This window comes from Antechinus flavipes, chromosome 4 (genome assembly GCF_016432865.1).
Source record: "Antechinus flavipes isolate AdamAnt ecotype Samford, QLD, Australia chromosome 4, AdamAnt_v2, whole genome shotgun sequence".
NCBI lineage: Eukaryota > Metazoa > Chordata > Mammalia > Dasyuromorphia > Dasyuridae > Antechinus > Antechinus flavipes.
This window is the reverse complement of record NC_067401.1, coordinates 304,729,839-304,746,963: the sequence shown is the minus strand read 5'-3', so window position 1 is coordinate 304,746,963 and position 17,125 is coordinate 304,729,839. Positions and strand designations below refer to the sequence as shown.

At 34.9% G+C, this 17,125-nt stretch overlaps 1 protein-coding gene across 24 annotated transcripts in view; it reads left to right on the top strand.

Moving 5' to 3' along the window:
- Positions 1 to 17,125, top strand: part of TRDN (triadin) — a 517,197-nt gene that overhangs the window by 315,390 nt on the left and 184,682 nt on the right. For all 24 annotated transcript variants that reach the window (XM_051997667.1, XM_051997655.1, XM_051997656.1 and 21 more), the window contains one exon: positions 15,172 to 15,225. In XM_051997667.1, coding sequence (XP_051853627.1) covers positions 15,172 to 15,225 — 54 coding nt within the window. The remainder of the gene's footprint in view (positions 1 to 15,171; positions 15,226 to 17,125) is intronic.

Here is a 17,125-nt window from a genome sequence, read left to right as displayed (position 1 = left end):
GACCAGGGCCCCTGCTTCCTTATGAGTGACTACAAGTATTCTCTACCTTGAAACTTATTATTACTTTTTTTCTACAGCTGCAAGCTCTAAGATTTCTCTTTGTCCTGGAATCATACCATAGAAATGAGAATGGGCAATACAGTAGGGTCTTCCCCCCACCACCAGCAGAGAGACCCTTTTAATCTGTTTCTGACCAGTTTTCCCAACCTATCTAGCATCTGTAGACTGAAACCTGCACTGATACAACTATCTCCAAGGTCTGCTTCTGGTATTATCACTATGTGGCTTGTGCTGTATTCTGGGTCAGACCATTATTCTGCTGTTACAGACCTTTCTGGCTAACCTTCTAAGATTTCTTGGCCTAGAAAATGGTTTCACTACAATATTTTATTGTTAGATTTGAGTTCTTATTTTAAAATTGTTTAGTGGAAAATCTGGTAGAGTTCAAGTGGCCGTTTATTTTAAGTTACTATACCATCCCTCCTCTCGTGAAGAAGCTTAATGATTATTCTTTTGGGGGATTATTTTGATAGCTTGCCCTTTCTATCCCCACTTCCTTGTTTCCCAGAAAGAGGCCATCTCCAATTATCCTGATCTATATTTTGCCACTGGACTTAGATGGCTCAGGAGTAGAGACTAAGGTTGTTGACTTCACAGCTGTCCTTCATGCAAATCCAATTCAGTTGCAAAATCATAAAATATCATCTTCCTGTTGTCATGGTCCTCTTTGAGTTCCAAAGGAGAAGTGATGAAAGGATGATCCCAGAGGAAAAACTCCTTCACTTGTTATCCGAGGGAAGAAATAATCCAATCGATAGAAACTACAGATAGGTTTTCAATCATAAAGATTTAAACTCTAAAAGTTTTATCTTAGGCAATCTTTAGATCCTTTTAACTGAGAGAAGTTTCCTTTGCTCTATTTAGGGAATTTTTTGGCAAAGGTTGAGCAATTACAATATTTTCCATAAGAGTCTTTCCTGATAAAGGACTATATATAAAGGGTCTATTCATACTAAACAGGGGAAGATACATCCATATTTATAGCAAGAAAAAAACAAAAACAAAACAAAAATGATACAAGGCATTTGTAGGCTTGACTAAATTATCCCAGTTATTGTAAATGATGCTGCCAGTTTATTTAGATTTTTTTAACCTCCAGCAATGACAGATTATTTTGATAAATTATTCATACCATTGCAATGTACACCTTTTGAAATCTGCATTTCTGGCACCAAATAAGCACTCTTTTCCAGCTGCAGGCCCCTTGGCCAGACAGAATGGCCAAAGGCTGCTTCACGATTAATTTCATCTCAGTGTGATAATTATCATACTGAAATGAAGTAATGCCCCAAAATATGCTTTCCTAAAGCTACAAACATAAACTGTTTTTAGCCCAATAGCTTTTAAGCATGTAGTAACTTTCAGTTCTTAGATGGATTGCCTTTTCCCTCTTTTGTGGGCTTTATAGCTAAGGTTAGACAGTTGTTTAAATAGCACTTCCTCAATCATTCAGAATTTAATACAATAATAATCTAGAGCTTGATTCAACACTTAGATGAACTAAAAAATAAAATCTCATTTGCTTCACTACCTCTTGGATCCAAAGGTAGATAAATATATAGGGAAGAGAGAATATTTTCTGGGAGGATGGAGCTGGAGTACTGGAGATGTTTGTCATTAGATCAGAGTTTGTGTAATAGTATAAAAAAGTGCCAGAATTGGAATCAGAAAGATTTGTCTTCAAAATCATGACAACAGTGATCATAAGAAAGTCCCTTCAACCCACTCAGCTTAAATTTCTCTACTAGTAAAATGAAAACAGTGATCATATTTTATTCCCTTTATCATAGGTTAGTTGTAAGAGTATGAGGAGACATGATTATAAAATACCTTGCAAATAATAAAGCAAAACACTATTTAAATGTTGATATTATAATTGGAGGTGGTATTATTATTGGTTTCTTCATTTCAGAGGGACTAGAATAATATTCAATTTTTCCTTGATGTGATTTCTTTGGTCTAATGATAATCTTATTTCATGTTTCCATTTTGGGAATCCATGAGAGGTTCTTAAATATAATTTAGCCACACCTTACAGAATCCTTAATAAAAGGTATTTGTAATCACCATTTTTCTTGTTTAGAATCCAAGGAAGTCTCATGTTTTAGATTCTGACATTCAAAGTTAAGTACACTTGAGTGTGATGTTGAAGCCCCTATAATTCTGCTATTAGGGAGGCTGAAGTTGATGGATTACTTGAGTTTAGGAGTGCTAAAGCTATTCAAGTATCTATATTGTTTGCTATCATTATGGAGAGCCCCTGAAAAAATGGCTACCAGGCTGTCTATGGCACCCCAGAACAAAAAAGACCAGCTCAAATTTCCTTGATAATAAATAGTGGGATAAAGTCTATTAATAATTACTGTGTTTCTGGTCTGGGAGAGATAGGGGGATGAACTTTTTTGTTTTGTTTTGTTTTTGTCAAGTAATAAAGTAAACTCATTTAAAGCATTTGGGAGTCATCACAAAATTCTAAAGACCCATATATGGTAATATTTTGATGACATAACCAGATTAAAATAAATTCATATAATCCATAAAAATAAGAAAATGGGGCTGATATCCAGATTCATTTGTAAAGAAGCTAATTCCATATTAAAATGTTTACTTTCATATGGACATCAATTCATCTCAGTTTTGCTAGCAGGGTGTTAGCTATATTTATACAAGTATAGAATAATTATAAAGGAACATTTAATGTCTTCAATTTGCCATAAATCTTTTAAATTGTTTAACTTTCAACGGGGACTTGGAAGTACTCTTTCCCATTGTTAAATTGCTAAATGATGATTCAGACATCCCCATGGGAATTAGTGTGGTATTTTGATGCATCTTTAATCTTGTTGGGATCTACAGATCAAATCTTTGCTCTGTGGGTTGTTTTTCTGATCCATATTTTCCCTTATTTCTTCCTATTGTCATATTGTTAGAATGTTTTGGTAGTAGCTTTTTTTCTGCTTTAAGAATATTTTCTTTTCATATTGTATTTTCTCTCCAAAAATATAATAACATGTATATTTATTTATATTTCTTACCTGTCTTTTTATTTATCCAAACATATTTGAGATATACATGTATATATGTCTATACTTTTTTTTTAAAAAAATGCCAAACAAAAGTAATATTAAAAGTACTATAGAAAGTATGTTTTCAATTCAGAAGAGGTTTCTAATTCTCCTTCTAAATACAAATCTATACTCTTATAATCTAAAAGGAGACAAATAAAATAGAACAGTGAGGAAGTTGCTCATCTTGATTACAAACACTCCCTGGGCTGCCTTCTTAATTCCACATCCTCCAGTGTTAATATGAAATTCTTCTTTATTATCATAGGATTTCAAGGGCTAAAACTGAGTAGGGAAGCAGATGTCAAGTCTGATCTTCTCTGTATGTGGCCTCTGTCATTAGGAAGCTGCTATAGTCACAGAATGAATACATTTGGGCAGATATCTGGGGAAGAGGGGAGCATACAATCTTTAAAGCTGTTAATACTCATTCAAAGAAGCAAAACCTATAATACTTATAGGGTTCCAAGAGATGGCAGGCTTTTGGAGGAGGGCACCACAATGGGAGATGCTAAATAGCCAGCAGGCATCAGGACAGTGCTCAGTGCTTTGGAAGAGCACCAGTAAGAGTTGAGTAGTATATAAGAAACTAAAAGGTGCTTAAAAAACAAACAAACCAAACTACTATCTTTCTCACAGATTTACTCAGCTATATGAGGTATTTTCTCTGGCTTTAATCAATATGGAAATGACACTAAGAATGTAGAGAAAATGTGATGTCATAAGTATATCTAGGGAAAAGAATTCACAAAAGAGAAGAGTCCTCTCATTTCCTAAGACGAAAAGAGCAGCATTCTTTAGAACTTAAAAGAATCCTGGACTTAAGACTCAGATGATCCTAATTTCAAATCATATATGACATTATTCATTCAGATGTTTGATGGGCAAATGATTTCAGATTTCAATATCAGTTAACTTATCTACAAAATATGTATCTGTAAAGTCCAGTCTAGCTCTCTGGAGGACCTTGGGATCAGCCCAAGTCCTTGGTCTTAGTGGAGGAGTGGAGGAGGCAGGAGGGACATGAGGATGGTCAAAGATGGCATCTGGAGTCTGGAGTCTGGCATCTTCTCTTGTGTCTGTATCTGAGAGCTGTGGCTGAGAGAGTGTTCCCAAATATCCCAGCCCTTAAATACTTCAATACAATTACATCACTACACTACACTAAGCAGGCACAATCATTACATCACCATAGAAAACCATTATCTCATATTGAATAGATACTTAACTATAAGCATCATGCTGACCTAGATTCAAGTATACCTTTTCAGAATTCTGGTCCTCTATATCTCCTACTTTCTTTTGTTTTAGAACACAGGTGGTCATGCCCTCCCTGATTTCTCAGGAAGGGAGATGAAAATACCAAAAAGGGCGTGATAACCCTCTCCCTGACTTCTCAAGAAGGGAGGTGAAAACACCAAAAAGGAAATGATCATACCCTCTCTGACTTCTCAGGAAGGGAGATGAAAACACCAAAGGGAAATGGGGAATCAAACCAGATATTGTTAGCATGTTTCCTCTGAGCTTAAATTGAAACAGGTATACTTGTTGTTAATTAGGGATTATTATAAAAATTAATTGTTAATTAATTAACAATTAGGGAGCATAGGGGCATGGAAAGGAAAGCTGTAAAACCTTTTACTATGCTCCTAGTTTCCTCTTTCATTATCCCAAATTTCTCTGGGCTGAAATTGAAACAGGTATACCCGTTATTAATTAGGGATTATTATAACAGTTAATCAATTGTTAATTAATAATTAGGGAGCATAGGAGCATGGAAAGGAAGGCAAGTTGTAAAACCTTTTACTATGCTCCCAGCTTCCTCTTTCATTATCCCAAATTTCAAATGTAAAGCTCTAGCAGCCTGATGATAAAAAATAGGACCTGAAAGTCCACTATAAAAGTGAACATGCAAAATAGAATACTTACTTGAATGCTTTCTCACTTAATCTTGCAGTTCTTTAAAGAGCTGATATATATTGGAAGCTACAGATTTTATTTGAGTTGTGGCCATTCTTTGTACCACACTTACTGAATAAGCTGAAGCAAATATTATATTTACATCTCCTGGATAATATGTAAGAGCTATCATGATTGCATGCAGTTCATTCTGCTGAGCAGACTGAAAAGGAGTTCTGATACTCTCTTTATAGTTAATTCATGAGAATATATGGCACAAATGTTGCATTTGGATGTATCTGTAAAGATAGTTGGCCCTTTAAAAGGAACCTTAGAAACTTTTTCTTCAAAAATCCATTGCCAATTATGTAATAGCAGGGTTATCTTTAATAGAGATCTATGTGTAAAATTTGGAGCTGTGGTCAATAAAATTTGCCATTCTAGGGTGGTTTCACAGAATACATTAATTTGTGCATTGGTATAAAAGGTGTATAATCTTGTCAGGTCTTAATCCAGATAATTGTACTACTGGCTTAATGGCCTTTAATAACATTCTAGCCACAAGCACTGGGTAAGGAGTAAGGCTTTATTTTGGTTGTGCTGGGAGGTTCACCTACTCTATGACAGTCTCCTTTTTTTTTTTTTTTAATTTTTATTTAATAATTACTTTATATTGACATTCGTTTCTGTTCCGATTTTTTTTTCCCTCCCTCCCTCCACCCCCTCCCCTAGATGGCAAGCAGTCCTTTATATGTTGGATATGTTGCAGTATATCCTAGATACAATATATGTTTGCAGAACCGAACAGTTCTCTTGTTGCATAGGGAGAATTGGATTCAGAAGGTATAAATGACCCGGAAGAAAAACAAAAATGCAGATAGTTCACATTCGTTTCCCAGTGTTCTTTCTTTGGGTGTAGCTGCTTTTGTCCATCGTTTATCAATTGAAACTCAGGTCTCTTTGTCAAAGAAATCCACTTCCATCAAAATATGTCCTCATACAATATCGTTGTCGAAGTGTATAATGATCTCCTGGTTCTGCTCATTTCACTTAGCATCAGTTCATGTAAGTCTCGCCAGTCCTCTCTGTATTCATCCTGCTGGTCCTTTCTTACAGAACAATAATATTCCATAACATTCATATACCACAATTTACCCAGCCATTCTCCAATTGATGGGCATCCATTCATTTTCCAGTTTCTAGCCACTACAAACAGGGCTGCTACAAACATTTTGGCACATACAGGTCTCTTTCCCTTCTTTAGTATCTCTTTGGGATATAAGCCCAATAGAAACACTGCTGGGTCAAAGGGTATGCACAATTTGATAATTTTTTGGGCATAATTCCAGATTGCTCTCCAGAATGGTTGGATTCGTTCACAGCTCCACCAACAATGTATTAGTGTCCCAGTTTTCCCGCATCCCCTCCAACATTCATCATTATTTTTTCCTGTCATCTTAGCCAATCTGACAGGTGTGTAGTGGTATCTCAGAGTTGTCTTAATTTGCATTTCTCTGATCAATAATGATTTGGAACACTCTTTCATATGAGTGGTAATAGTTTCAATTTCATCCTCTGAAAATTGTCTGTTCATATCCTTTGACCATTTATCAATTGGAGAATGGCTTGATTTCTTATAAATTTGAGTCAGTTCTCTATATATTTTGGAAATGAGGCCTTTATCAGAACCTTTAAGTGTGAAGATGTTTTCCCAGTTTGTTGCTTCCCTTCTAATCTTGTTTGCATTAGTTTTGTTTGTACAAAGGCTTTTTAATTTGATGTAATCAAAATTTTCTATTTTGTGATCAGTAATGGTCTCTAGTTCATCTTTGGTCACAAATTTCTTTCTCCTCCACAAGTCTGAGAGATAAACTATTCTATGTTCCTCTAATTTATTTATAATCTCGTTCTTTATGCCTAGGTCATGGACCCATTTTGATCTTATCTTGGTATATGGTGTTAAGTGTGGGTCCATGCCTAATTTCTGCCATACTAATTTCCAGTTATCCCAGCAGTTTTTATAATTATCCCAGCAGTTTTTATGACAGTCTCCTTGATGAAGGACTGTTGTGGGTACCTCTTTTGTAGCCAAAAAACTGATATTTCCAAAGGTTTTTGAGTAACTCTTTCAACCACATTGGATAAAAACCAGGTCACCTTCTCTCAAAGCCTCTTGAGCTTCTTTTGTAAGCTGTCTTGGTGAGTTTAAAGCACAGTCTTCCTTTAAAATGTCATATAATGGTTGCAATTGATAGGTAGTCAAGCCTAACACTGGATGCATATGTTGGATATCTCCTATCAATTTCTGAAAGTCATTTAAGGTATTTAGCTTCTTTGTTCTTAATGAAAGTTTTTGTACTGTAGGCACCTTAGGATATACTTCCTATCCTAAATATTGAAAAGGAGCATGTCTGAATTTTTTCTGGAACTATATACAATTTGTAGTTCCTTAATGTTTCTATGGTCTTTTATAGATATGCTTCTAACATTTGCTTCTCAGGTGGACAACCCAAGATACCCTCCATGTAATATAATAGCATTACTTTTGGAAATGCTTTTCTTAATGGAATAAGAGCAGCAGCCACATACATTTGACACATAGTAGCTATTTTTCATTCCCTGTGGCAAAACTGTCCATTCATATCTTTTATAAGGCTCGGCTAAGTTAACACTGGACACTGAAAAGGCAAATCTTTTCATATCCTTATCTATAGGGATAGAATAGAAACAATCTTTAATGTCTATAATCCAAAGAGGCCATTCTCTAGGCAATTGAGTAGGAGATGGAAGCCCAGACTAAAGAGTTCTCATAGTTTCCATCTGTTCATTCACTTTTCTTAAATCAGTGAGCATCCTCCATATTCCAGATTTCTTTCTTACAACAAATGCTGGGGAATTCCAAAGACTTAGAGAAGGTTGTAAGTGTGCCTGGTCAAGTTGCCCCTGTATTACATATAATAAGGCCTGAATTCTATCACTTGCTAAGAGCCACTGTTCTACTCACACTGGTGTATCATTTTTCCACTGAATGGGAACAGGTGAGAGTGCAGGCAGGCTTTCAACAGCAGCCCTGCCTAAAAAAACCAAAATACTCAATTATAATCCTATTGTAAGATGTCTCTTCCCCATAGATTGATGGAAATTTTTTCAACTACAAAAAGAGTAAAAACTCCTGTTACCTTCAAATGTCCATCTCAAAGGGGTAGCACTAACTTCAACTGCTATTGCTCCTCCTACAGCAGACATATAGGTATCTGCCTTAATTTTTGGCCAGTGACTGGGCCAGCTGGCATCTCTAATGACTGTATGATCTGCACCTGTGTCTACCAATTCTTCCCACTGGTATGCTATTTACATAGATGATGAGCATAGGATGGTCAGCTATAACAGCTGCTGTCCTGAATATTCCTGGATTCTGTTGTTGGGAGTCAAAATCTGGACAAATATCACCAAATTGCCTATTAGGAATTTGTATCAGTAAACCTGAAGCTACTACTTCTCCTGGGTGATACAGTCACACTGTATTAATGACTGGGATATTAGCTACACATTCCCTAGTTTCCCAAATCAGTGTATGAATGAACACTGTTTTTTCCCCAATTCTCAAATTCATTATTTATTTATTTGTTTTTAATTATAACTTTTTACTGACAGAACATATGCCTGGGTAATTTTTTACAACATTATCCCTTGTACTCACTTCTGTTTCAACTTTTCCTTTCCCTCCCTCCACCCCTTCCCCTAGATGGCAGGCCGTCTTATACATGTTAAATATGTTATAGTATATGCTAGATACAATATATGTGTGCAGAACCATACAGTTCTCTTGTTGCGCAAGAAGAATTGGATTCAGAAAATAGAAATAACTTGGGAAGAAAAATAAAAACGCAAGTAGTCCACACTCATTTCCCAGTGTTTCTTCTCTGGGTGTAGCTGATTCTGTCCATCATTGATCAATTGGAACTGCATTACTTCGATTAGACTACATCCTCATACAGTATTGTTGTTGCAGTGTATAATGCTCTCCTGGTTCTGCTCATTTCACTCAGCACCAGTTCATGTAAGTCTTTCCAATCTTCTCTGTATTCATCCTGCTGGTCATTTTTTACAGAACAATAATATTCCATAACATTCATATACCACGATTTACCCAACCATTCTCTAATTGATGGGCATCCATTCATTTTCCTTCTAGCCACTACAAACGTTTTGGCACAAACAGGTATCTTTCCCTTCTTTAGTATCTCTTTGGGATATAAGCCCAGTAGAAATACTGCTGGCTCAAAGGGTATGCACAGTTTGATAACTTTTGGGGCATAATTCCAAATTGCTCTCCAGAATGATTGGATTCATTCACAACTCCATCAATAATGCACCAGTGTCCCAGTTTTCTTGCATCCCCTCCAACATCCATCATTATTTTTTCCTGTCATCTTAGCCAATCTGACAGGTGTGTAGTGGTAGCTCAGAGTTATCTAAATTTGTATTTGTCTGATCAATAGTGATTTGGAACACCCTCTCGTATGAATAGAAATAGTTTCAATTTCATCATCTGAAAATTGTCAGTTCATATTCTTTGACCATTTATCAACTGGAGAATGGCTTGATTTCTTATAAATTAGAGTCAATTCTCTATATATTTTGGAAATGAGGCCTTTACCAGAACCTTTAACTGTAAAAATGTTTTCCCAGTTTATTGTTTCACTTCTAATCTTGTCTGTATTAATTTTGTTTGTACAAAAGTTTTTTAAATTGATATAATCAAAATTTTCTATTTTGTGATCAATAATGATCTCTAGTTTTTCTAGTTAGTAATTCCTTCCTATTCCACAAATCTGGGAAGTAAACTATCCTATTTTCCTCTAATTTATTTATAATCTCATTCTTTATGCCTAAATCATGGACCCATTTTGATCTTATCTTGATATACGGTGTTAAGTGTGGAGGATGGACACTGTTTTATAAGCACTCTCAGGAGATGAAATGGTCAAGCTTACTGTTCCTGGAGGTAAAGGATCTATAGGCCAGACAGGGACAGATTTCACTTCTCCAGGGGATATCTTAGTAGTCCCAGCTTCATACAACTCTATCTCCCCAATTGTAATCCCTTTCTCCCATCAGATTCCTTCTTGGTTATTGATCATGTCTGAGTACTGAACTTCTAAAGACTCTTTGGGTGTATCAACAGCTGCCATCATGCCCCAAGTGTTTATTTTTTTTGTTTTGTTTTTTTTTGTTTTTTTTTGGCCTGGAGCTCTGGAGCTGGGCCCTGCTTCCTGTTTCCCTGCATCAATCTACATTCTGATGCCCAATGGAAGCCTCTGTTGCATTTTGGACATGGGGTTTTGGATCTTGTTCTCCCACCTTCTTTTTTTCACCCTATTTTTATGCCAACATTGAGCTTTCAAATGCCTTACTTTACCTCATTGAAAGTATTGACAAGTCTCTCTGGAAGTGCCGTGAAAAAGGGACCCTGTCTTCTCATGTTCTGATCTTGAAAAGTCTGCATCATAGCTTGGGTATAAAGATATTTGTGCCCACTGTGGCACAGTGTCTTATGATCTCCTCTAAAGAAACATCCTTGTGTTGTCCTAGTCTAATTCTTCTACAAACCTCATTAGTGTTTTCTTTAGCAAGTTGTCTTATCATAATTTCCGTTGCTACATTTTCACCAATAGTTCATATGACAGCTGTCTGCAGATGTCCCAGAAAATCAGCAAAGGGTTCATTTTCCTGAAGACTTCCCCTTATCTTGTCTTTCTGGGAGGATGCCCCATACTTTGATAGCAGTAGAAGCAATTTGCTCAAATGCTGCTATAGGGTAATAAATCTATGCTAAAATGTCTGCATAAAGACCTAAACCTGCTAGTTGATCAAAGGTGACTGGTATATTAACTCTAGGTTCCTTGTATTCTACAGAGTTCACTATAATCAGAAAGTCACAACATGTTTTATCCAGGTTGTAAACATGTCCTTGATATAGTTTTCCATCACTAGGGGTTAAAATGTCAAAAGCCAAATTCTCTATTATCTTAACATAAGACAATGTAGGCCCATAAAGAGTGCAAGCCTTTTTCAGATCTTTAATAATTTCCAGATTAAACAGAGTATATTTTCTTTTTTCTTGACCTGAAGTGTCAAACTCTTCAATCACAGGGTATGTTTCTATTTTCAAATCAGATGGATTCTGCCTTTCCTCTTTAGCTGTAATTAGGGCCTTTGTAATCATGTCATAGGGAGTAGACATGTGTGCATCTGTGGTATTGATGGTGTCATTGCCCTTCCTCCTCCTCCTCCTCCCTGGACCCATGCAAGTGAAATTGAGGGAGGATGGTCAAGAGATGGGAATGCTTTAATGGCACCTACTAGGGTTTAACTAAGCTGTGAAAGTGAGAAGCACCACACTCCTTAAGTTCATCAGTGCTGTACTTAACTCCTTTCTTGTCCAACTCTCCATGCTTTTCAGCTGCTTTGTTAGTACCATTCCCCTCTTCCTCTTTCTCCTCACACTTCCTTGTCTGGCTGTTCTCTAATTTTTCCTTTTTTTTTTTTTTTTTTTTAGAATTTGTGGAATTCTTTAAAGCTAATTGTATTATATTGTATATAAAGAATGTTTCTTCAGGACCCATAGCTTCATAATATTCATTTAGTTGCTCTCCTACTATTTTCTACATATCTGGCTCTAATTTTTCTTCCTTAGAGAACCAAGGAGACATGCACTCTAATATAATTAAGAGTCTATTAATCTGCTTCCATATTACCAACAAACCTTGCTTTTTTATTAACTTAACTATGCATTCTGTGTGCTTCCCTTGGGCTGAGGGAGACTCTTTTCTTAGTATTTGACCCATTTCAGCTAAAAAACGAAAGTGACTAGTTGAGCCCTTACCAAAGTTTCCTGGTTGTCTATATTTATACTCACCCTATTTCTGGCTCACATGGGGACTTCTCCACTGAGCTTAGGATTGCATCAGTTGAACTGCTTTGTGCCTTGCTTTGCAAGGCCCTATGTTTCTAGGGCCCCATGTTTGGCTGCCAAAATGTAAAGTCCAGACTAGTTCTCTGGAGGACCCTGGGATCAACCTGAGTCCTTGGTCTTAGTGGAGGAGTGGAAGAGGCAGGAGGGTTACAAGGATGTAAGATGGCATCCGGAGACTGGAGTCTTATCTTGTGTCTGTGGCTGAGAATTGTAGCTGAGAGAGTGTTCCCAGTTGTCCCAGCCCTTAAATACTTTAGTGTGATTACATCTCTACACTATAATGAGCATGTGCAACCATTACATCACCATAGAGAGCCATTATCTCACACTGAATAGATAATTAACTATAAGAACCATGCTGACCTAGATGCAAGTGCATCTTTTCAGAGTTTGAGCCCTCTACAGGTATTATAATAAAATTTCAGAACTTATCTCATAGGAAAACAAAATTTTATACCAAAAAAATTTGGTTTACTATCAAGAGGAGATGCTTTTACATTTCCTACCACCTTTAGAATATTCCAATAGGAGGAATGAGGAAGGAAGTGAGAGACTAATACTAAACCTGATAGAATCACAGAGCTATAAGAGAATTCTCAGCTAATGTGGGTAAAGTTTTTGGAAAACATCAAGGATTATTTGTTAGTGTACTATTATTATTAGTAGTAAAAAGGGCTTGCATTGGTGACCTCTAAGTTCCTTCACAACTTAAAATTACATAAGGTCATGACACTAAATACCAGACACTAAACCAGGAATATGTCTCCACATAGAATTCAAGAAGACCAATACATGTCTCTTCTCTACTAAAACTCAGCCTCCTCATTTGCCTCTTCTATTTCTGCTTTAGGCTACAGACAGAACTGATCTCAATCTACACGCAGATTGGGGCACAGAAATTTCACCTTGATTCTGTTGTCCTTCCCTTCCCCTATGAACTATTTACTCCTCTACAGTCTGCAAAATAAAAACTCCAAATGTCTCTCAGTTTCTTAGCCATTTGATAAAAATAGTAAAACAAAACAAAATAAAACAAACAAACAAACAAAAAAAACCCATAGCTCTCAGCTCAACATTCCATCTTTCTACTCAGCATTTTTTCTGACTGTCCTCCATGTCTGGAATTTTCTCCTTTCTCATTTTCACCTTTGGCTTATCTGCCTTCTTTAAGTTTCAATTAAAGTATCACCTTTTGCAAGGAGCCCTTTCCATCCCTTCTTTAATTTCAGTACCTTCCTTTTAAAATTATTTCTTGATTATCATTTCTATATCGTATTTGTAAATAGTTATTTGAATGTTGACTTCCCCAATAATCTGTTAGTTTCTAGAGAACAAGAACTGTTTTTGCTATTGTTTGTTTACTTTTGTTTTGTTTTGGTCTTGCTTTTGCCTTTATTTGTATCCCAGCTTGTAGCATAGTTCCTGGCATGTAACACGGCATGTAAGCATTTAATAAGTCTTAATGACTATAGATTAACTGACAAATCCTTCCTCAGATACAAGCTATGTGATCCTAGGCAAGCTCACTAATTCTGAGTTTCCTCATCCTTAATACTATAATAATAATAAAAGTGGGTTGTTGTGAGGATTAAATGAGAACATGTAAAATGTATCACAAACATTAAAGTATTATATAGAGTTGTAACTCTTACAGACATAAAAGTAATTTTAAAACCATAGTCTTATTTGCATGTCAAGTAGTATTTCAGAACCTTCTTTATGGTAGGAATTCAGTTAATATATGCTGAGTAAACAAAGTTAATTTCTAGTAAAAATGTGTTTCTTGAATAAATAAAGGTATCTCTTCCTAAATAAATCTATATCTTAAGTAAAATTGATAGAAATCATATAATTAATTCAGGCCATTTTCATTTGCTACAATCTTTATAACTGAATGAAAGATTATGGTTTGGGGGATAATAAAGATCATAATTATGGTGATTAATTAGTTCACTCAACAATATGAAAATAAGTATTAGAAATTGAAACTCTTACCTTTTTTTTAATTTGGCAGGAAACAAACTCAGCAGGAAAAACCAGTGGAGCTTTGCTTATAACTTTTTGCCAAAAAAAAAAAAAAAAAAAAAAAAAAAACTGATTTAATCATGATCTGTTCCAATTCTAACCAGAGTCACATAGGTTTAAATAAATGCCAATCAACATTTTATGTTAATTGAATGAAGTAGTGAGTGTACATAAATAATTCCACATTGGTACACTTAAGCAAGGTGCCTTGTGCTTAATATTATGTCTATTAAATACTTGTTCTTGTTCCTTCCAGCTCCAAGTACTATGATCCGATATATAAAATGAACATGCTTTTATATTTAGAACACCAGATTAAATATTATTACATAATTAAGTATTCATACCAAATTTGTTTAGCTTATTCAAAACATAATTATTAACTATTTTTAATCAGTGAAATGTAAATGACTTTCTAATTTTAAGTTTGTAAAGCTTATGTTTCTATTATCCTTTTTTTTAAAATGTGGTTTTGTAGTTGTGTGTTTAACCATCTATTTATTTAGGGAAAAATTTTAAAGAAGCAAAAAAACCTAAAAAAGAAATAATAGAAAACAATTTTAGGCACTATACTTCCTCACTACTCCACATCACATGCCATTTCCTAGAGCCACACTAATGGTAGGAGAAACCGGTGGAAATAAATAATAATAAAGATAATGTCAATTTAAAGACAAAAGCTACAGTATAGTTTCCTGTTCTCATAGTCTGTTCTTAGATTTGCCATTGATTGACCTTGAATAGATCACTTTAAGTCTGAATTGTTCATCAGTATATTGGTAATTTTATATAGATATAGATATAGATAATACAGTAATTATTTGTAAGAGATCTTTTTAAAAATTGAGTTTTTTTCTGAATATTTTCCTCTGTAGACTCTGTGGGAATGAAAAATATTGTAATTGTAATTGTCTATAAAGCAATAGCAGTTTTCAGAAGCATTATTTCATTCCTTTATTTGGCTTAATAATTTTACCCTGGGTAAGCCTCACATTCTTGCTAATAATTGTCTACATTTTTTTTTTACTAGAATGATTGTATGTACCAGTGGACATGCTTTTTTAGCATTTGTTGTTACTCTTTTAATTGTGGTTTTTGTGCTTTAATGCTTCATAGTTATTCATTTAATTTGTTCTTTTTAAGAGTCTGGGAAAGCTGCTGAAGCCAAACAAGGTACTACAAAAGGAGCCACACAAGGTAAGAAAAGAAGTCTTTCTCTAATCTTTCAATTGGTTGATTTTCACAATATTGTACCTGGAGAGTCAAGCTGTGAATTCTGTTTGTTGCAGAACACTACCATCTGCTGGCAGAGTAGGGAAGAGATTGGTTTTGTCAGTTTTAAGTGATGGTTCCATCCTGTTTGATATGACATGAATGTGATCACAGATTTAAACCTAAAACAGACCTTAAAGTCCATATTGTTCAAATGTTCTGCTTTTATTGAGAGAAATTTAGTCTCAGAAAGATGTTATAGTGTTTATCTACATCAGATTTATCTTATTTTTATTCTGTATGTGTTTTTGTCTATGCTTATATGTGTACACAATTTCCCCAGATAGAACAGATAGAAGTTCCTTGAAGGCAAAAGCTGTTGCAGTTCTATTGCTATATCTCTAGCACCTAGCACAGTTCCAGGCATATAAAAGAGGCTTCATTGCTTGTTGATTGATTGATTCTGTGAAAATGATCCTTACTTTACTTCTTGAAGTTTATCTATAGGAATATAAATTGCAAAAGTTGAAGATATTTATTAGTTAAGGGATCTCCTTACCCAAAATTCCCCACAAACAACAACAAAAATTGTCATATGGGGAAATCAGAACAGTTTACAATTCATCAGATTTTATTATTATCACAATAATTATAAAGCATGTTTATTATGAAATATAACTATAAAATAATACCATGAATTCCCACAAGCCATCCCCAAAATTACTTTTATTTGTTTATAGTCACAATATTGATACTTTGTCTTGAGGGAATAATCCTGATCATAGTCTTTATGAGATCCATTGAAAGACACTGCTTTTGCATCAAGTTGCCTCTGATCATGAAGCATGAAACTTTCTTTTAACAGCTGCCTTTGAATCATATCCATTGAGAAAGCCAGGATAAGTAAACCTAAGTCCAAAAGTACTAAGTGACATATGCAGAGTAATGATATTGATCATAACAAAAATTTTAGGTAATAAAAAAGGAAAGTTGCTGATGAGTTCTTCCATGAAAGATGGCCATGGCATATCAAAGAGAAGGTTAAAAAAAATCCAGCATGTTATAAGAAAACTTTACTACACAATATATATGAGATTTTGTAATTTTAATACTGTGAAATTATCCTACTTGTGGGTTTTTTTTTTAAATCCCTTTGTGCAGAAAGTCTAAAGTATTACTACCTTATACCAATTTTAGAGCGACTTCACAAATCAAGTGATCCAGTTTTAGGGAAAATAGGTGGCATGATAATTAGAATTTCAGACTTAGAGTCAGGAAGATTTTCCTGAGTTCATATCTGATCTCAGACACTCAACAGCTGTGTGATCCTAAGCAAATCACTTAACTGTTTGCCCCAATTCCTCATATGTAAAAAAAATGGAGAAGAAAATGACAAACCATTTATCCATTATCTTTCTCAAGGAAACCCCAATTGAGGTCACAAAGAGTTGGACAGGAATGAAATGACTAAATGACAAAAAAGGATAAGTTTCATGATGCTACCAGAGTAATTTTCTAATGAAACAATATGAAGGGAAAAAAAAGGAAAGCAACTGTATTTTGAAAATTAACAGTTAAGGGAAGTACAGCAAGCTAATAGATCAGTGTTATTGGACCATAAAATATATGGTGACGAGTTAGGTATAGAAGACAAAATGTAGGAAAGGGATAGTTTATAAGGGCTTTAACAGCCAGAGGACTTATATTGGATTGTTAAGTGAGAATAAAACCAAAGATATAATTTACTTATGTTTAAGCAAAATGTTGGCAAGGTCTCTCTTACTACCCTTTTAGAGAAGACATATCTTCATTGACAAGGATATTTAGAATTGGATGGATGACAAATAATACTGGTAATTATATAATATTTTAAGATTTGCAAAGC